The 23,196-nt window shown below is 32.4% G+C and overlaps 1 protein-coding gene across 1 annotated transcript in view; it reads left to right on the top strand.

The window, feature by feature from the left end:
* Positions 1-23,196, top strand: part of SEMA3A (semaphorin 3A) — a 207,798-nt gene that overhangs the window by 97,487 nt on the left and 87,115 nt on the right. Inside the window, exon 5 of the mRNA XM_080818971.1 lies at positions 18,423-18,516. Within this exon, the coding sequence (XP_080675097.1) occupies positions 18,423-18,516 (94 nt within the window). The remainder of the gene's footprint in view (positions 1-18,422; positions 18,517-23,196) is intronic.

The raw sequence follows: 23,196 nt of genomic DNA, 5'->3' as shown, positions 1-23,196 counted from the left end.
AAAGAACAAATGAAACTGATAAGCCAAGGGTATGTTCTGGGATTTGAACATGTGTGAGAAATAATGAGGATTTCAGTGTTAAGATTTGGAGCATAATCAGGAGAATTAACTTGATTATAGGATCCTAGTCTCAAGAAAAGGTGCAGTGCTTGGTTTGCACTGTGTGGAGATTATAGTTTAAAAGAGACATCCAAGCAGCGTGTCACTTAGGCAAGTACTGAGCGGAAAGAGAAAAGAAGTGTAAACAAGGAAGTCATGACTATGAAGTCCTGAGTAATAGTTAAGGAGAAATAAAATGCAAGAAAGCCCAAGACTTGGCCTTAGCAAAAACACTTTCAGTGAAACAGGGGGAGAAGTGATGAAGAAACAGGAAATGGAGATAGGGTTGGACATACACAGTGTGTTCAAAGCAGAAAATCATCCCTTAAAATAGGTACTCAGAATTTCCATGTTCAATGAAAATACCAAGGAACGACAGAAATGACCAAAAAACAAAACAAAACAAAACAGAAACCTTGGGAAAACCCCAGGGGAGTTAGAACAAGAAAGTTGTTGGTGTTTACTAATATGGCCCTTCAAGCGAAAGAATGGGAATGGAATTCAGGGGGGAGAAAAAGTGGTAATTTGGAAGGAATGATTGAGGAAAAGGAGTAAGTGTAAAATAAGTTATATGTGAAATTTGGCTGTGAAAAGAATACAATTCAAGGGAGTCTAGGTCAGCAGGAAAAGCAAATTGGGCAACTGGCTAAATTTATCTTTGTCTTTAAAATATATTTCCCAGTTAATCCTAAGAAAAAACCCAGGACTTATCTTTGTTTCTCAAGTCTATCATTTGCTCCCCAGACCCCTGGTTATCATTTTGAACATATGAAGAAACAAGTTAAGACAACTTGTGGTAGAGCAAGATTAGAAATAATGGTTCCTTGTTCCCAGAGTGTTTTCTCAGCATACAAACCACATCTTTTTTTTGCTGTGGATTTTTAAAATCATAATGTTTCATGTAGCAACAACCTGAACAGTTAAACCTATTATCTTCTATTATAATACCTTGGCCATGCATATAATTATTGCAAATTCCAGTTCTGTTGATTATTAGTTGTACCCCTTGGAGCATAAGCAGTGTCCTTAACTTTCAAGTGAATAAAATAATCTCTACTGCATAGCACATTTATGAGGAATATAAATATAATATGAAAATAACTGTAAATGTAATAGCAGAGTTTCTGTGTTATTGTCACATATGAGAAAACAGCCTTAGGGAAGTGAAAGTCAGAGACACACAACTACAAAGCAGCAGAACGTGGACTCAAAGCCAGGTGCTCTAATTCCACAGACTGTGGAAGTGCCCAGCACAGGACCTAACATCTTCCTGTGAGGCTGCCATGATTTAATCCTGGTATCAGAGAGAGAACTGGCGAATGGAAAAGTGGTAGTGGTGCCGCAGCACCAGCAGCAGGCTTTACACCATTGATACACCATTGATGTTCACCCTCTGGTTCTGTGAAGGAATCCCATAGGTCACCTACAGAGAATTTATAATAGCAACAGGGATAGGAAAACAGGAAAAACAGCATTGCTCCATCCTCTTCCCTGATCCTGCATGGCACCGCTCTTTGGAAATTGAAGCAATTACACTATGCCAAACAATGGCAAAAATGGAACAAAAATTACGTAGAAGGCAGGCAGTCTAGGTTAACCATACATCGGAGGTTCCATTGTATTTCTCTGTTCCAAAACACTAGACGCGTCAAAGCTTCCGACTAACAACCAGCCACATCTTCCTGATCACGCATTCATATGCATCTTTTCCCTTTTGCCGCCTTTGTTTTCAGAAGTTCAAGTGGGGTACAGAAATATTAAAGGAGAGCAATGATTTCATTTATTTTTCAAAAGGTAAAAAGATACAAAAAATTAGTAATACAACAGGGTGCTTGAGATAAACTTAATTTTATCATATAAATAGTTCAACACATGTCTTCCATGTTTTGTCAGTTTGTCCTGTGTTAAATATTACTTTTATCTGCAAAAAGATTTCAGAATTACACAACATCCAGTTGTTCTGTGGTTCATAACTTTTGCACATGATTCAAGATATTCCTCAACTTCGTTCCTATCATATTTTCTCCCTTCTTGATTTTGCGGCCGTTTTTAATTTCCATCTGTATTTACTCACTGTCCTCATCCCAGCCCATCAGTTACTTTTTCCCCCCAGAACAGTGTCTGAGATTTTATGGTCAGGTTCAAAGCTCTGTGTAATATGATATCCTCCTACATATATGTTCTCATTTCCTACAACACCCCCTCTCATCCTCCCTTTGCTCCTCCTAAACTTCAAATACAGTCCATTGATGCAGTTAGCCAAAAAATATCTCATTCCAAATGTAGCATCCTCCCTTACTAATACAGGCATATCCTTATCCTTTATTCTTAATATCCCTTGAGAATCCCACATTGTCAGGCATCATATTACATAGGCATTTTCAGGTTTCGGCATACTGTAACTTTACTTTTCCTACTGGCATTATCCTTGACAATGTATAATGACTGTGAATAACAGCTTACAAGTCAGTTTTCAGAACATCAGACAGTATATATCTATAAAGACAGAAATAATTCACTTAAATGTTAAGTGATGAATCACTAAATTCTACACTTGAAACTAATAGTACACTGTATGTTAACTACTGAATTTAAATAAAAACTACAAAAAAATAAAAAATAATTCACTGGCTGTTGAGAACAGATCCTTATTTATTATGCTCATGTTCATAAATTTTGACTTACACATTAGGATATTTGAGGGAAGTGGATGTTGTGCCTTTTTATTAATCTACTGGAGAGCTGCCTGATTTTTAATTTTGCCTTATGTGTACTACATTGACTTTAGCAAAATTTGAGTGTCTTCAAGTAGAGGGAGCTAGATTTCTAATACATACTGTATCTGGGTGGAAGAACTTAAATAACAGGAGACTAAGCTTGAATTCCTTTTTTTTTTTTTTTTCTTTTAAGACCACAACATTAAGTAGCTTTCCAAAGAAAGTGTTTGTTTTGCCTATTTGGGGAAAACTTTTTGTAATACCACATAGAGCAACGACATTTATATTGCTAACCATTTAGTAATCTAAATGAATTTACCCCCCCCATCCTTATTATTTTAAATAAGTTATGAGACCTTCTAAACAGAACGGGTATAGGGGATTATTTTATGATTTTTGGCAAATTGGAATAATCACAGCATGTCATAAGCAGTTTTGCCTACCTTTTTATACATTTATTCTCAATTCTAAATCCACCTATACAGAGAGCTGATTGATCTTCTTGTTTTCAAATGTTTTTGAATGAAAATTTATAAAGCAACATGTACAGAATTACAATTCATTAGTTAGACCTGATTTCCCTGCTATGTTATTTCATTATCCTAATTTTAAAATTGCTTTCACATAAAGTGTATGTATCATTTTAGCTGATAACTACTTAGTCACTTATTCAAAAAATGAACAGTAATTTTGAAGACGATTTGGAAAAAAACAGCCACAAAGTCATTTTTCTGGTTTTTGCAATCAATTTTTTACAGCATTATTATGAAAATAATTAATACTTAGTGATTTGAAAGAGTTAAAGAAATAAGAGAACTGTAGCAAAACCATAAGTAATTTTACAAAATTAAACCAGACTCAAAAATCAAGCTAATGAACATACAACAGCTGAAATTTCATTGACATGGTTGGTGCTTCTGAGCCTGCCACACACCCACCACTTGTATGATCACTGATGCCCAGCCAAGCAGAAATCTGGACTTGAAGCAGGTCAACAAAACTAAACGTAATTATAATGGCACTTGAGATGTAGCTTGTATTGTATAAAGAATAATGCCTTTATAGAATTAGCTGTGGATTTAGGAATACATGTTGTAATAGTAATCCACAAAAGTTACCATGGAAAGAGGCAGGATTATTTGCTGGAGATTCTAAGAGATACTGAATAATTGCTTATTCTCTCTGAACTTTAGCGATTTTATTAATTTTGATGGACTGTGTCAAATAGTAATATTAATAAATCTAAACTACCTAAAAGCCCTAGTTATCCTTTATTTGAGTCAGTCATCATTTTGGTTTTATTTATATTTATTATATGCAATTTAAAAAAATTAGTCATATTTTTAAAGATATATGGTCTCAAATTATTATTTAGTTAATTGTATTTGTATTTAACTGTTAACCGATATTAGTAAATATATATTACAAATTCTCGTAAGTTGCTCATAATTTAATGCCCTTTAATGCCCTTTAACATAAATTTAAGGATATATATAAATTTATTAAAATAATAATTATTATAATTAATAATAAATATAAATAATATATTATATATAATATATAAATATACATAATAATAAATTAAAATAAATTTAATATAAATTTAAGGATAGAAAATATTATTTATCAGAAATTAGTTTATCTAATTATCTAAAATAATTTAAGTGATCAGTTTTCAATCAAATTTGGACCTCCTTTGCATTTTGACAATCTATGTTTTTTAAAAATATTTTTTGTATTTCTATGAAGAGAAATATCCAGCTGTTCAATTCTAATATCAGATTTTGAGGATAAAAACTATTTTTTATTATAACTTTGATGGCACAGTAATGAATAGCTCTAGCAATTGGCTAGATACGTTATTTAATGTTAGCAATTTAATGTTAGCAATTGGCATTATATGTTTTTAAAATGATCCTGTAAAATTTGGACAACATTTGACTATGTACTATTGTAGGTACTGCTCTGAGAGCATGATACCTGCAATGTTTTAGTAATGCCACAAACTCGAAATTTAGTTTTTCTATCCATGTGCAGATTTTAGGCTCAAATTTTTTGTGAGTTAGAAGTAATAATGGATTCATACAGGTATTCCTTGAGCTCAAAACTAATTGTATTATAAACTTTGCCTAGATTTTCTATGTTCAAGATGCTTTTAGATTTTCTTGGTCATCCTTTGTAAAGGACCTCAGGACAAAATTTTTACAAGGTAATGTAGTAGTACCTTTTCTTTTGAAATTAAAGAATAGTATTTTTATGCAAGATCATAAAAAAGATAAATTTCTTTTGCAAACACAGTTGCTTTATTTAGCGTTATAGGATTCTTCAGTGATCATGATAATATTCAAAATTACCTAAATTTTCAGTATTTACTACTCCACAGTATACTCACTGCCTTTTTCATTGTCCTTCCCATTCTTTCGTTATCATTTTGAGCTCTCCACTTCCCACTTCCTGCTGCTTATTCATGTTTTTTAGCTTTGTAGCTAAAATGCAGCTCAAATAAATAATTTGCCATTTGAAAAGGAATGAAACATATATAATATAGTCTGCTCTTTCAAAAGTGTTAACTTGCCTGTGAATGTGCTAGCACACAACAGTGGCATGACTGATGAAGCTGATGATAACATACTGGTAAAGGGAGCAGAATGAAGGCAAGACTACAAAGCAAACCAAAAGCTACCCCAAAGGTAGAATTTTTTTTTTTTTTTTAAGTAATTTTCTTCTGGGCACCTGGATGGCTCAGTCAGGTAATTGTCTGCCTTCAGCACAGGTCATGATTCTGGGGTCCTCGGACTGAGTCCCACATCCCTGTTCTACAGGGAGCCTCCATCTCCCTCTGCCTCTGTCTCTTTCTCTGTCTCTCATGAATAAATAAATAAAATCTTTTAAAAAAAGGTATTTTTATTTTGCCACCATGAGGCAAGTCATCTTCAATCTTGTTCACCGTTGCATTAGAGAGAAACAAATAAAAAAAAGGCAGAAGGCAGAAAACAAATAGGGACACTTTAGTCAGTATTATAATTTTCAAAAAGTCTGTTTTCTTAACCTTTAACATACATTATAGTCTGTGGGTATCTATATCTTAAAAAATTGTAAACCCACTATCATACTTAAGATTTTAAAATATATTAAGTTGTACACGTGTTTATATGTAACATATATATGAGGTCAAATATATATAATACATATGTATGTATATGTACATATATGCATGCATATTTACAACTATAATGCGTGTATAAACATAATCAGTAGTCCAACATAACTTTTTTATATTTGCATGTTTTATTTCAGTTTCTCCATTAGCGTACATTTTATTTAGGGTCTTTCTGATTGTAATTGTGTGTATTACCCATCAACTTTGATCAAACATAGACTTGTGTAGATAGTGACAGTTTTGTTTTTTAATTTACTAGTGCCTAGACAGAACACAGTTTTGCTAAATTTTTCTTTTCTTTTATTCTAACATCTGTCCATTGTCCAAGTTGAGCTATTCTTCAAAGTATGCCACAAATATGTCATGTGCATTCTTTATTCAACTTTTTTAAATTATCTCTTTATTTTGAATTTGTATAACAAAAAATATGTAGGAATGTATGTCATAACTTAAGGTAATTAATTTTTACTACTCTCAGTTGTTATGTGTTAATATTCTCCCTACCCCTAAAACTTTAAATTTTTTAATGACAAGGAGTAAAGTACACTTTTTAAGAAAAATAAATGACCATGAGTAAGCTGAGCAAGATATTAATTGAGCTTTCAAGTGCTCTTAAAATTATTTACAATAAAGATTCATTGTTTTTTGTAATTGAAAATGTCATTTAGAATGATATAAATTTCCAGTCCATGTGAATGGTACTGTTAGATGTAGAGTTTAATTGTCAACATCAAACATTGTATTTAATAAACCAAATAAAAATCCTTGATTTATTCCAGGTTATATAATTATAATTGTTTATTTGATAACAAAGAAATCTGGCTTAGGCAGAAACTACTTCTACCAGTTAGATTCATTTCTAAATAATTCTGATTTTTACTGTAATAGATTAGAAATAATGACCCCGAAGTCAGCTCAATATATAATACAGAATATGGTCATTAATTTGAAAGCAAAAGAAGTCACCAATGTCTGGGTACTTCTGTGAGGACTGCTGTGCTTGTATTTTTCAGTAGTTAACTATACAATCTTAAAGCTCAACTCTTAAGGATTCTGGATAATTAATTTAGGTGTAAATATTCGGAACAGTCCATTTTTAAAATAAGAGACATTGTGAAGAACAGTATGTATATAGATCAACTTAGTTATATAAAAAGAATAAGCAAAAAACTGGAAATTTATGATGCTATGACAGAGTTTCACATCACTTTGAAGTCCCCATTAACTTCTATGTTTAACCATGATTAATTGCTAAACCTTGGAGTACTTCCATCATGAAATATGTGAGCATGACCACATTCCTTCTGAGGACTTTGTCATATGAAGTAAATCTGAAAAATGGGGACTAGTAGATACAAATGCATTGTATTTTTGGTGATTCAGTTAAGTTATAATACTTCATAGGGGTTGCAAACTCAAGTACCTATGGTGACTATACAGGTGACATAAAAAGATGAAGAAGGAAACACAAAACTGTAGGGAACAGTGGAAATGGATTGTCTCATGAGAAGTCCTACGTCTTACAAAAAGGCATTCAAATTCAAGATTTCAAAACCTTGTGCCAGCAAATAAAGCATGTTTCTTGGCCTCATTTGGACCATGTGCTGTGTTTTTGGAGATTTGCTTAATAAGATAAAGAGACCCCATTTTTTAAAAATATATGAGCTACATGATTATTGCATAAAATACTAAGAGAAAAACAATATAAATAGAAAAAAGAAGCAAATAACATAAGCTAGAGATTTAATATTATAATGAATTTCCTTCAGTTTTTTTTCATGTGCCTTACATAATTATTGCATTATTGCTTCAACAATGTTTTCATAGGTATTAATTTTAGGTATTATAACATAATTGGTAGACACATCTATTATAATGCCTGTATTGTAGTCAGTTATGTAGGTATGACATAATTTACCACTCCTTTTGCATTGGCATTTAACTTTTTTTTCAGTATTCTGAATTACATGATGAACTTAATCTTGTTTTAATTTTTTCCTTTTCTTTCTTTGCATTTGTTTATTTTTCCAAAATTAAAATAATCAAAGTGTGTGGACATTTTTGAGGCTCTTTCTAATTCCCATATTATTTTCTAAAACTTATGTTCTCATGATGAATTCATAGTAAGTATTCTCTCCTACAAAACCTCTGCCAAAATAATAAGTATTTAAATATTTCCTAATTTGCTAAAAGAAAACATATGATTATGACAATACTTAATGACCAAGTTTCACTTAAACATATATTGGTATAAATAAAATGTTACTTCTGTTGGCCTCATTATTTCCCAGATAGTATCTTTGAAACAATCTTGAAATGTAAAGAATCTATATGAGTAGATGTCAATACTTCTTACAGTACATATGTTTCTTTCTGTTGACATATTTACATTTAAGTTGATAAAAATTCCCAGTGGTATCTAATCACGGATGTGACAAACACATTTATGAAAGGACCTGTTAAAAAGTAATAGCTGTACTTTCACGATTTAGGATAAACAAATTCTGGTGCTTTATGAAACGATAAGATAGCAAATAAAAAAGTAACTGCTTTGAACATAGAAGACTTAAAATGCACATGGAAAGAAAGATCAATTTAATTCTTCCACTATTTTATTGTTGGGGATGGGGGTAATGATTTGCTCTTTGGTTGAACTTACTTTATCAGGTCTCACTGGGGTAAAGCACTGTGGAGTGAATTGTTCATGTTCTGGAATTTCTCATTCTAGCCAACATAGAATTTTTCCTTTCATTGTTACATACCTTGGGAGTTAACAGGCATTTGTAGCTGAATAATTATACTATGACAGGTATGTGTTATCTGCATAAACTCAAATTAAGCTCCTATTAAAAACATAATCTGCATGAAGTATGAACACATATGCTTTCTGTTTTCCTTGGTTTATATCATTAATTTTAATGATGACAGAAAGCAGATGAATTATGTCACTGTTTGTTTGAGGAACCCAGATAAATTCAGGTTCCTTAAATTTAGAGGGCAAATCCTATTTAATCCAGCTGTAAGGGCTGTATATTGTTACGAAGATAAAGTGATACTAATTTTTCGCAAACTTGGGAACAAAGCAATTTCATATTTTTTTTTGCAAATAAGGTTAGAAATACATTAATTCCTTCTACTTGTCTTTATGATATTAATAGTATAATGCAAGGGCTGTATTAAATACAATTTTATCTGTCATGATCAATTCAGTTTAGATTAATTCAAGGTCTAACATGTGAACTACAGGGAATGCAGAGTTGAGTTAAGAGATATTATGACAACATTTTATTTATGATGTGTATTCATGAAGTAACATGGTTGTGCAAATCAAGTACCCCCAAAATTAGGTTTTTATAAGTTCTCCAGCTATACTTGATTTTAGAAATTGGCTACCTGGCTTAAATAGACTAGTAATATGACCTTAGGTGAGGCACTTTTTCTCTTTTACCCCATCTACAAAATTAGGATATTTCAACTCTGTATTTCACAACTCTGTAATCTCAAGGGATATTTTGAGGGTAAAAAATAATACCTACAAAGGAATTAGAAGATTGTACTTGGCTAATAGTGGCTTAACAGATATTAGCTATTGTTATCATGGAAAATGAGTTATCAGCATGCTATCATACCAAAGATGTATCATTCATAATATATTTATGTTAATTAAAATTATAATTAACTAGATTTCTGTATGTTTTAAATATGCTTCTCTATGTTAAAACACAATATATTTCATTTAATCCTTGAGGCAAATTTGTAGATTTTTCCATTTATAGGAATATTGATACTTCAAAGAGATCAGTAATTGGCACAAGTCATAACATCTAGATTTCATAATCCATAAACAATATTTTATCACATCTACCTTAAAATACAAATGACAGGAATTTTCTGGATCACAGTAAAGCCATATGATCTCTGGAGAACAATTTCAGAGGTAAGATTTCCCCTGTACAAAAGTAGTGCTTGAACAGACTATAGACATTAAAATCAGTGGGGACAAGAGCCAAACAATCCCTATTTAGGTTTAACCTGTAGATAAACTTAATGGAAATGTTGTCTACCCTGATGTTGTTATCTTTCTTTATGTTTTGGAACCTAAGAATTTCTCAGGAACAGAAATTATAGTCAATAAAAAAGTCTTCTTATCTAGAGAATGATCATAGATCATGAATATTAAACTGGACATTTTATATAATGGACATATTATTTAATAGATAGAATTTATTTTTGTTATAACAGTTATACAGTTGATTTTGTAGCTTTACTTGCTGAGGAAAATGCCCTTTCCAGGTGTATATATCAAAAAAGTAGTGGTAGTTATTAAATAAATATAATAACAATTACTACTGACTAAATATTTTAGCATCAAATGACTGCATTTTAGATTCAAAACCAAATATTATAGTTCTTATACATCTAAAACTACTCAAAACAAGGGGCATCTGGGTGGCTCAATCACTTTAAGTCTGACTCTTGATTTTGGTTTAGGTCCTGATGTCTGGGGTGGGAAATCGAGACCCATATCGGGCTCTGCACTGGACATGGAGCCTGCTTAAGATTCTTTCCTTCTCCCTCTCTTTTTGCCCCTCCCCCTCACCGCATATACATGTTCTTTCTCAAAAAAAAAAAAAAACTACTCTAAACAATTAATATGAAAAGAAGGCATAACAATGTGTTTTAATTCTGAATTACTTTCATTGAGGTTTTCTGTTTGCTTGTTTGCTTTTGCTTTATATTCCAATTAATAGTCATTTATTTTCAATGATATTTTATTTTATTGCAGAGAAAGATACAATTCTAATGTATAATATGGCTGAAGTCATAGTTAAATCTAAGGCAGAACTAATATATTATAATCATAGCAACCAATCATATTTGCTTTATTCATACAATATTCAGTAACAGAGACCAGGATTACATTTCTTTTATATCTTCTTCAATGTACAATGTTAACTAACTCTTTTTGACAGACTAGCTTTTATTAAGTTTATTGTTTGTTATTGGTCTTATATTCTTTTGAAGAGCCAAGGACTTTTAATAGTTCTCAACTTTGAAATCACTATGGAAAATAAGAAGGTTCAAACAGGCCAGGAAACTAAGTTTGAAGGATTAGAATAGCAGAAGAATTGGGACTAAAGTTCAGAAGCTGAATTTATAAAAATAAATGAATTCCAAGTAACAGTATATACAGAATGAAAAAGAAAATGGTTTTTAAAAATATGGATATCCCTGCATTATGCTCATGGAGAGGGGACAAAGAGCCCGAAGCAAATGTCCAAGTTCAGAGTGGTAGGATAATAAAATAACTCCATGTTCGAAATAGAAAGGCCTTTATAAAATAACTGATTTGGAAACTCTTAATGTGACTACCACATAAAGTCAATAATCCCTAAAGACTGCTTATAAAACAGGTATATGCTTAGCTTCAGTTTTCTTGAGGAAAGAATCCATAGCTTTGCTGGAAAATGAAAGGGGATTCTGTTGCAAAAGAAGTTAAAAAAATGTGAGCTACAAGGAAGCTTGACCAAATAACTTGACCAAGACACAACATACAACATACAAAAATACTCTAAACTGCTAAAATGTGTAAAAAGACCTAATTCTCCCCTCCCCGACTATGGCAGTGGTTCTTTTCCTGCCACCAGGCAGGGATGTCTCTCAGTCATCCTGCACATCACTGTCCGATTCATCATAATATTGCCCCTCCTTGATGCTATTGTTCTCCAGCTAAAATTATCACTGTGTCACTGACACCTTCTGAGTACACATTAAAGTGCTTATTTTGGCACAGAAAATTTCCCCAGTTTGATTCCAAATATATTTTTTAGCCTTATCTCTTAATGTATGCATATATCCTTCATTGTCTAAGTTCGACTTTGTTATTTATCAGATACGAATTTATTTTTGAGTGGATTTTATTCATGCTGTTTCCCCTGGATAAAATAATCTGTCTCCCTTCCTCCTCTGCCCTCGATGAGCTCCTCTGACCCTCTGCACCCACAACCAGTGCACACACATACACGCACATGTATGCTCACAGATATACTCATCTCTCACCAAAATACATCTTTTTTTTTTAAATCTTTTTTTTAAATTATTTAATTTTTTATTTGACAGAGAGAGAAATCACAAGTAGGCAGAGAGGCAGGCAGATAGGAAGGGAGAAGCAGGCTCCCCGCCGAGCAGAGAGCCTGATGCGGGGCTCGATCCCAGGACCCTGGGATCATGACCTGAGCCGAAGGCAGAGGCTTAACCCACCGAGCCACCCAGGTGCCCCCAAAATACATCTTTTAAGTGTGAAATCAAATAAAGCCTTTTTTCCTATGCTGAAACAGAAAATTAACCCCATTTTGAACTCCTGTGGCTTCCAGTTTCTACATTTTAGGGTACCTCTAACATACTATGTGTGGTAAACCATTTTTTAAAATATAGTGGTTAAAAACATCGATTTGGAAAGAGTTCTGCTATCAAATTCTTATTTGGCCACTAATCAGCTTTATGACTTTGGGTATTTTATGTAAATGTCTGTTTCTCATCTGTAAAGCTGGTATAATAATAGAAGCATTTGAAGATTAAAGTGAAATAATTTACTTGAAGTACTAGGACACATTGATAGTGTATGCTCATTGTTAAGTGAAATAACCACCAAATAGCTTTAAAATCATGTAATATTGTATGTATATAAGGTGCTACTGTTACATATTTTTTGTTATTTCTTGTACCTTCACATTTCAAATATATTTCTTAATCACAGATCACTATTTATATTTTTATATTAGTACTTCATAAAACTTTCTAAAATATAAAAATGAAACGCCAGTAGGAAATTTATGTATTTTATAAGTAGAAAATTACATTTGGCAAGCCCAAACAGCTTCTCTAGTTTGCTTATATCCAGGAGATACTTGGTGTAAGTTCTGTTGAGTACAAAATGGTGAAGTGGAACAGTTACACTGGAGTGATAGGGTACACAGGAGAGAGTTTCATTGGTCAGAAAGATTCTTGAAGTTCTACAAAGGAACATTCTGGTAATTTTACCCTCAATGAAAATGTCTCTAATAAGAGGGTAGTATTTATTAATAAGGCCCAATGAAAATTATTAAAGAGGAACAGGGTGTAAAAACAAAAGGACTGTATGGTTATACTCTTTTTGACTAGGTTCTATTTTTTATCATTTTTGTCAGAGTAATCCCATATTTGAAATGTGTAACAAGTATCAGTAATAATAACACAATAATATGGAAAAGTTAAAGGGTGTGATATTTCCTAAAAACTTACTTTAAAACTCGCTTTAATATTTGAATTGTATAGTCCGCCTCTAACACACAATTGTGTTCATCTGGGTCGTATCCTTAAATCATTAGCCCCTAGAGTCTGGGGCTTATGTCCTTTCTTTTCCTGTTATACAGTTTTTCTATGAAGCCTCTTTGACTCAGTCACACACTCATTTATTCACTCATTCTTTGATTGAGCTTTAACTCAATTCTATTTTAGTATTTTAAAAAATTACATAGCGAATAAGATTTTTTTCCCTCAACTCAAAATAATTTAATAGGGGAAAAAAGAACATATGCATCATGGAATATCAAAGTTGAAGATAACAGATGACACTAAGAGGGTATGAATAGACTGCTCTGCAAATTCCAGGGAGAAATTATTTTTTTCTGCTGGGGAAAATCAATGACCATTTAATGGATTGCATATCATGACCTAAACTTTAAATAATGAGTAAAATGTGTACATTAGAGAAAAGTGATTCAATGAAAGAAGAATGACATACAGGACTTTTTGGGACGTGTATTTATTCATCTGTACTGCCATTAAAAGGTATTTAGTATAACCCTGGTTAATAAAAATAAGTGTTTTTTTTTTTTTTTTTGTATCATTCCCTACTTGTAGATTTAATGGCTTTTTTTTCTTTTTTCTTTTCTTTTCTTTTTCTTTTTTTTTTTTACTATGACGGTGGTGTGATGACAAGTCTTCTTTTCTTGGAGACTGGGATTTAGGATCTAGAGCTACATTGTCCAGTAGAGCTTCTGTGACAGTGGAAATGTCTGTACCTATGCAGTCCTGTATTCACAAGCCTCATGTGACTGTTGAGCACTTGAAATGTAGCTAGTGTAACTGAGGCATGGAATCTTTAGTTTTAATTAATTAAATAGTCGCATGTGACTCATGGCTATAATATTACACAACATAGATCTAGTCACCTTTTTAGGAAAAAGTAAATTCCAGTGAATTTGATCCACAAAAGCAGTCTCCTTTGGGCAAAATAGAGTATGCCACAGTATTTCCTGTGAGATCCTATTACATCCCATCTTTGCTGAAGCCAGTATAGTCATTGCCTTATAGTATTGTTAATTGGGATATGCACAAAGGAAGCTAATAAATTATATCTGAAGCAATCTCTTAAGACTTCTGCTAGGAAGAGACTTTTTAATTTACTCTTAAAGGAAAGGAAGTTCAGCCTGGGGTTGAGGGATGAGGAAAGGTGAGGAGAGAAGAAAGAGGTTTCAAACAGAGATGAGAAAAAAACATAGTGTGACTAGGGAATACTTGATAATTCAATCTAACTGGCAAATAAGGTGTGTCCTGTGAAGCGAGAGAGGAGAAAGAGCAATTTGAAAAAAAATAGAATAATACACGTTTTTAAATACTGTCCATGTATTGGTTTGACTTAATTTTATTTGGTTTCCCAGCCAAAATGGTCATTCTATTATATATATGTAGGATTTTCTCTTTTTTTCTTTCTTTTTACAAACATCATTTATGTTTTAATCATTAAATAACACAACTGAAATTACAACTTTGTTACCTAAATTTATTACTTGGGGAAGATTGAGATTTAGGAAATTTATTGCCATGATGTCACCAATGGTTTATAATTTATAAGACTTTGGATTAGACATTAGCACAGTTATTATTTCCTCTAATGCCTTACCTCACCACAGTCTAATAACATTCAGGAAATCCAAAAGACAAAGGGGAAAGAGTGGTCTTGAAAGCTAAAAATAGTTGCTGAAAACTGATGCAATCATGAAATAAAATATGGCTCAATAACTTATATGATATGCTCATAGTATCTGCTAAAGCAATTAGGATCCATGCAGCTAGATTTTTGTTCATGGATTTCTAAAAATGAATATTACTTCAACCCAACTAAGACATAGAAAGGTATGAAGTTTAATTGTGTACATTGGTCTTAGGATTTCTGGTCTTATTACTTGCACATGTGATCTATTTAACACTAAAACAGAAAATTATTGAGTAACAATCAGATTTCAAAAGGCTTCTAAGCCCAGCCAGAAGGTTGTCTATGTGATATGTTACATATGACAATGTAGGATGTTATTATTTAGTTATATTAACACACTAGTTTTGTTCGGTTTTGTTTTTTTCACAGTGGGTTAATATTTTTACACATCTAATAGGTCTTGCTCACAAGATAACAAGAACAACAATGTAGATGTTTCTTTATATCAATCACATTGAATTTATCAGCTATATTAAAAGAATAGTCTCTTTTCGTTGAGAAATTTTACACAGACTATAATTAGTGATATTTTTCAGGAAAGCTTTTGAACTAGACTGTTGTCTAGCTATAGGTAAAAAAAATTTTCAGTGCATTTTGGGAGTCCATGGGATTTAGAAATATTTTAAACACCTATCCTAATTTCCACTGATGAAAATACAGGCAGGCATTTCCACTGTGGCACAAGAGATATCGATCAATATGGGAAAGAATGATTTTACTGTAGCAACTATTAACAATGCAAAAATGAAATTAATGGAATTTTTTTTTAGAAATTACTAATTTGAGTTTCAGAAGGATTTAGGGATTGCCTGAGGCCCAGAATTAATAAGGCAGAGCCAGGGATAATAGTTCCATCTGATATCAACACCTTTGCACCCCATTACAGTATGTAATGGGTGTAAATTTTACACTGTAAACATTCATATGTAAGAAATGTCTTTTAAGTCCCTATTCAGGAATCAATTTATGTTTATTCCAGGCTCTCTTACTAGGCTGAAAAGGAAATTCAATGCTTTACTCTTTAGTAGAGTTATATAAGAATATAGAATTACCCAGAAATTTGGGTAAGAGTTACATTTAAAGGGAAAAGCAGAAACAAAAAGGCCAGCTTTGAACACATTATCTGGCACCATGACAAAGGGTAGTTTTTCGTCTTCTCTTGAACCATAACTGCCATGCTTAACCTCTCTGCTATGAAGTTTAATCCTTGACTTTGTAAATCAAATATTAAACATGAGGTTGGGAGAACTTCTTATCTACCTTGACATTGTCTTATTAACTTGGACACAAGTTCCCAGACATCAAGTGTCTCATATTTGGTGGGTAACTCCTCTATCTTTTGTCAGTTTTGCAAAATGTCTTATAAGGACAAGAAATTTGTAATAATACTGAAAACAATATTTTCAACCACATCATCACTTCTCTCTGCTTATTATGAGAAATAATCACCAATGCAAATTCTAATAAGTTTCTGTGATTTGTAGCAATAGAGTCTCTATCTTTTACTGAGCATATTTCTTTTGGATTATTACCTAATTTTTATCAAAATATATCTGAATAATACTTAAGAAGTTCTTCTGTACTTTTTGTTGGCATATGTCACATTTCATATTATTATTTTAATATTCAAGTACCTATGATAAATTTGTATTTGTTAACAAGTTTATAATTTGGTTATTTACATAACTGTCTTAAAGTAATATTTCTTTCAGATTATGCTAGGAAAGTTTACAGCAATAATGATAACAATATGTGTCAGATTTTCATATTCTTTTGTTATAGTGGTTATATGAACAGAATTAGAGTAAAAAGTGTTCATCTTTTATTTTGCTGCTTTAAAAATGCTTTATTTCAGTTCTTTAATCCTTATAATAAACATGGGAGGTTAAATACCCTATTGGCATTGACTTTTAGAGACCTAAGGCTCAAGAGAGATTAACTGGTGACCAAAGAACCAGAGCTAATCCTTGGCCCAAACGGGCCTGACTTCTGACTCACTGTCCTTCCCACTACAACTTAGCACAGTTCTGAGAAACCTCATAAATTTCTGTGCTCTGTAAATTTCAGAACTCAGCTGAAGGACCATCATTGCCCTGGGATAGCTAATTACCAATACAGAACCATTGCGAGGAAAGGATAAAATCAGTAATTCTCACTCACAGTAATAAAGATGGAGAATGCTTTTGGTTTGCTTCCTTTTGCACTCTTCTTCCCTAACTCAAATGAATTTTAAGAGTCATAATTTGAACCTCTGCCATTAGCTCCATCAGAATTACTAAATGTTAAATAAAGTGATCCTTATTGACCATAAAATGAACACCCTTTATTATTCTAAGGAGATGGAAAATACTTTACGTGAATAGTAGAGAAATTGCCAAAAAAGCTATTTTATTTCGGTCTGTGGGCAAGTTAATGTGCTACTGGAAGAAGCATATATATTCTGACCTAATTAATTCACAGAGAACTTGGTTCTAAAAAGAGTGCTTAGAAATGACCCCTTCCCCCAATTTACTTCACTATCATATAGACATTGCTTTTCACTAGCTTGATGCATTCTGAAAACAGGGTCTCTGTCAAGAGTTAGCTATTTCCTTCTTAAGGCTTCTGTTGCAGAGCTTTCTGGAATACTTTTTACCTTGGTACTTGTTTGTATTTCTGTACTCAGGTAGTCAGGTGTTCACTCCAGTTCCTGGGTACTTGAGCCTCAGCTGAGCAGATTTTCCCCTGATAAAAATGTGTCACCTCTGTGCTGTTGTTCTGATGACACTACCTCTAGGCCTACCTCCCTTAACATACAGTTTGATATTTCACATTTACAGAAATTGAGAAAGATAGTTTTCAGGTATTTCCCACCTTCTAATTTGAGTAATTTGAAAATGCTTGAGAAGCATATAAACAGGAAAGTTGTAGGAATGATAGAGTGGGGAGGTGACTGCTGTGGCTATTTAGCATTTCATTCTGGAAGGTCCATAGGGAAAAGTAAAATAGTGTATTTTGTTCTAGATCTAATATAGCGGATTGCTATTTTTTCCTCTTTGTGGAGGGAGAAAAAGAGTCATTTAAATATAAAATTCTCTCCTTTCAAGAGCCATTAGGGTTGTGCTTGGCATACCTATGTGATAAGATGATCACTCTATTCTTATTATGACATGTTTTATTCCTTGGAGTTCATTTATATATTATTACTTATAACATGCTAAATGTTACTAAGCTAAGAAGTTACCAAGCTAAGAAGATTTTGGCAGTAATAGTTGGTTTTAATTTACTTAGGTAATTTTGCCATCTCTAAAGTTTACAAAATAATATCCCTGGATGATGGACATGAGTATTCAACCTCTCTCTGATTAACAGGTATGTTAACATATTTCCTCTTATAAATATATTCAGTCCTTTGTTTTCTTTTCTACAGGATAACATTTTTAAGCTGGAGGACTCACATTTTGAAAATGGCCGTGGGAAGAGTCCATATGACCCTAAACTGCTGACGGCATCTCTTTTAATAGGTGCGTAGTCAACAATCAGTTAAACAGTGAATTTTCTATAGATAATAACCAGATTGCTCTTCCTTCTTATATATCAAGACTTTCCATTATTAATCACGAACTATCTTAGGAGGATGTCAGTTGAGATATTTTCAAATATTTTGAAAATGAAGAAAAAACACTAAATGCTGTTTTGATTTTTACACTCTCTAGTCTTGTAATTCTTTTTAATCAAAGTGGTTTAATAAGTGCCTTTAAAATTGCCTGCTCAATCAGTATACATCCCCACTAGAACTTTAAAATTTATATTATGAGAGAAAATGGTTTTGGTTTTCATTTTAAGAAAGAGGTGTTTCCAGGGGGAATTTTGACAAGTCAGAAGGCAAGAATGATACTCAGTCTATCTTATTCAGTGTCATTACAAGATTTGTCACACTCTCAATATTTGGACAACTTAATCAGCAAAATCAGTTTTAATGGTCATACAATTGGCAGAGACCCTATTGTGTTACTTGAGTTAATGAAGGGCCTCTGTATTCATCTTTTTTTTTTTTAACTTTAGGTTTTTTTTTTTTTTTTTAATGTAACAAAACACTTAATGTATTTCCTCTACACATTCTTCTAACCATCTTCTTTTCTGATTGTCTTCTTTTTTTCCTTCAACAATGTAACTGGGGAGGGAATGCTTAGTCATAGTTCTAAAGGTTGGAAATAGGAAGATAGAAGCAAGCAGAAGAAGGAGAAAACTTTAATCTGTATTGAAAGATAAAGAATTATTTCCACATACTTTTAATCACCTTTAGACTATGTTAAGTAAACACACGAAAAGTGATACATCATTAAACAATGATTCTTTTTTTCTTTTCTTTTACTTTTGGGCATACCAACAACGAAAAACACAAAAGATTCTGAGTCATTACCCTATTCCAGAATATATTTTTCTCTATGATCATGTAGAGATTATAGAACTTTTATTTCCTTTTCTTTTTTTTCTTCTTTTCTAGAAAATGTAGGAAATAACTATTTGATAATAAAAAATAGTGAAACTTATGGAGTATAAAATTTCTAATTGACTTTTGCATAAGAAATCTAGATTTTTTTAAAAAGGAAATATAGGTTATTATTTGATGGTGTCCTAAGTTCAGTTTTGCCAGTCTTTTGTTTTTAAAAATAACTTTTTTCTACTTAACAAAATAAACTCTAGTCATACTGACTACAGCATTAAGTATGAAGATACATTTTTCCAGTATTCTCTAGTGTTTACTTTACCACTGTTTCACTGATCTCTTTTCTATTAAGAATAAGAACATTACAACATGAATTATCTCCTCTATTGCTTTTCAGATGTAGACAATTTCAGTCCATTTGATCCATTTATGGAGCTTTTTAACAAAAGTTTAAGACTGAAGGAATGCAGTGAATGCAGCACACTTATAATTTACCTATTCACAGATGGCCTAGTGATTACATGTGTATGACTTCCTTAAGTGCACACACAGAAATGTGAAAGTTGTCTTAAACAAAAGGGAGGACTTCTACCTTGCTCAAACTTGCAGCCTATACTTACTTAAATAGCTTGCAGGATTTAAAAAAAAAAAAAGATATTCCTCAAAAAGCAGTATGTTAAATTGTGCCTAAAGCAGCTTTAATTTGTGGTATGTTTCTCAGTGGGGATTTGCTTGATTATTTATTTTAATATTCCATTGAGAAAGGATGATGACAAGTAAGTATTACATAGTTCATATGGTATGCAACCACACAAAGGACACAAAGAATATGAAACTCCATAGTTTGGGTTCTATATTAGAACTTCTTTGAAAAAGCTGTTTAAGTTTGTAAAAAGGAAAAGAGAATGAGGGAAGTTTCATGAGTCAAGAAAAGGATGTGTGGCTTTAAAAAAAAAAAAAGGCAGCTTTTAAATGCAAGTCTAGACTTCACCTATCCAATCTGTAAAATAATAGAGTAACTTTTAGAAGTGTTTGGTGCTTCTTGACAAGGAAAATTATTCAAGCCAACATAAGTTAATTTCTGAATCAGCTGTATAGCAAGATGTAAAAAAATGAACATGTCATACTAGACCTTGTAAAATCCCTCAAAATATCTGCAACATCATTTTAATTCAAGAACTGAGTTTGTTACCTGCTTTCTTGGTAACTATGCTAAAAATTCTTACTCTCGTAGTACATTTAATCATTTAATTCCCTTTGTTGAGTTTTTCTTGTCATTTTCTCTTACGCTGTTTTAAAAAGCACTTGATAGTGTTTTTTGTTTTGTTTTGTTTTGTTTTTAACATATACTTTCTATAGCACTTCTATAGCACTTCCCAAACTTCTACATACAGGAATTACAGGTGTCTCTGAAATACACAGATTGTGCATTGAGTGTTAGAGAATGGCTATTGGGAAAGCCTATCTGCCCAAGAGATTTTGCATGTATTTTCCTCATCTCATCACATAAGAGAAATTTTCAAGGTAGTTCTGGGCTGTTTCCTTCCCCAATACTGGGAAATAAAATTTCATGTTTGACTCAAACCACCTACAAACTGGTTAGAGGAGTCTTCACAGCAGATACTTTTTATATCATCAGTCAGCCCCTTATTAAGCAGTTTCAACCACTAATAAGCTTTCAATCCAGATGACAGCTTAAAAATTAATGAAATTTATCAATGCTTAGTATAACTTTTCAAAATGCCATAGTTTTTTTATCATTAATTTTTTAAATAGACTTTGCTTTTTAGAGGAGTTTTAGGTTCACAGGAAAAGGAGAAGATATCAGAGATATTATATATATCCCTCACACCCACTCGTATAGGCTTCCTCATTTTCCACTTCCTCCACCATAATGGTACATTTGTTCTGAGTGTTGAACCGACACTGATACATCATTATAAGTCACAGATATAAGGAGGGCACTAGGAGTACTGGTGTTATATGTAAGTGATGAGTCACTAAATTCTACTCCTGGAACTAATAGTATACTGTATATTAACTAACTGGAATTTAAACAAATTGCCATGGGATTTTAAGCTGATGACCACAGAAATTACGGATTCTTTCTTGAGCAGTGCATAGCTACTAAATTAAGTCTCCAAATCCTATAACATGTCTTGAGTTTTTAGAGGACCATCAGGGAAGAGACGGAAAACCGAATGGGAAGAAATCAGAGAGGGAGACAAACCATGACAGACTCTTAACTCTGGGAAACAAACTGAGGGTCACTGAAGGGTAGGAGGATGGAGGCATGGGGTAACTAGTGATGGACATTACGTGGGCACATGATATGATGAGCACTGGGTGTTATACACCGCTGATGAATTTTTGAACACTACATCTGCAACTAGTGTACTATGTTTTGGCTAATTGAATTTAAATTTAAAAATTTTATAAAATAAATCTCCTTAGTAAGGTTAGTTTTTCAAATGTCCCTTAATAAGAATCACTTTGTCAGTATGAAATTATTGGCATTTATTTTTAAGTATGTCTTGTTTCATCCACCTGTAAATATTTTAATTGTAATGATTTTGTTTAAAAATCCTTTATTAAAAATAGTTTCTCCCCTACTCAGAATAAATGCCAGGTGTAGACACAAGAATAGTATCTTATATTTTCCACACTAATTGTCATCTCACATTTTCATGACGTGAAAGATGTAGTCAACTTGAAAGTATTTTTGTTTCCTCATTGTATTGTTCCCCAGGCATTGTAGTGCTAATAATTTAGAAATAACCTATCACTGAGTAATATTGTTGAAATCTATTTCAGCAGTCTAGGACTTTTAGCTATGGTCTATTTCCCCAAGATAGAATTCTGCCTTGCCTCGGGAAAAAAAAAATAATTTGACAGTAGACTATGCTCTTACTTGGTATTAGATCACATGAGATACTCCCTAAATTAATTAATTATAATTGAGAATATTATTTGAACCTCCCTGAACCTCAGTTTCTTTATACGTAAAATGGTATGGCCATGCTGATTTCACTAGTTTGTTGTGAAAGTTAAGACAATTTAATAATGTACTGTGTTTGGGTACTTAACATATTTCTGGAATGTTATGTAGAAGTAGAAGCCAAGAAAAAAAAATAACAGTGGTTGCTATAAAGGAGTCTGAGAGAGAGATCTGGTACCTTATTAACTTTATATTTTTAATTTTGTACCATGTGCACATGTAAACTAAAAAAATGTTAGTTTAAAAGGATAACATAAGTAAGAAGGCCAGCATATTATATTTATTGGTACAGAGAAGATGCCCAATAGACGTAAAAATGTAAAATTATTCCTATACCCTTCCATTCTCACGAAATGGATTTCATTCATGCCCTGCATGTGTGTGCATGTTTGTGTGAGAGTGTGTATAATCTGTGTGCAAGACAAAGACATAAATTCATTTTTTCTCTGTTTCTAATTACTCCTCTACTCTGTGAGTGGAATTTACTCAAGGTGTTAACAACATAATGGCTTGTCCTTAGGTTTGTTTGATTTTTGCTCAACATCCATGTCACACGTTACACCTGTGTTAGTAATGCTATGATCTCATCAGGAAATGTTTTTTTTTTTTTTTTCACCTTCTACTTCTTACCACACCCTTCTTAGGAATTGCAATCCAATACAGTAACTGATCTAAGCCACATTTTTAGCTGTAAACATTTGAGCTGTGAACATAAAGTCCAGAAGTACATATGAACTTTTGTTTTTAACACATGCT

Source organism: Martes martes (assembly GCF_963455335.1).
Source record: "Martes martes genome assembly, chromosome: 11".
Lineage (NCBI taxonomy): Eukaryota > Metazoa > Chordata > Mammalia > Carnivora > Mustelidae > Martes > Martes martes.
Note: the sequence above shows the minus strand (reverse complement) of the source record. Positions and strands in the feature narration are given on the sequence as shown.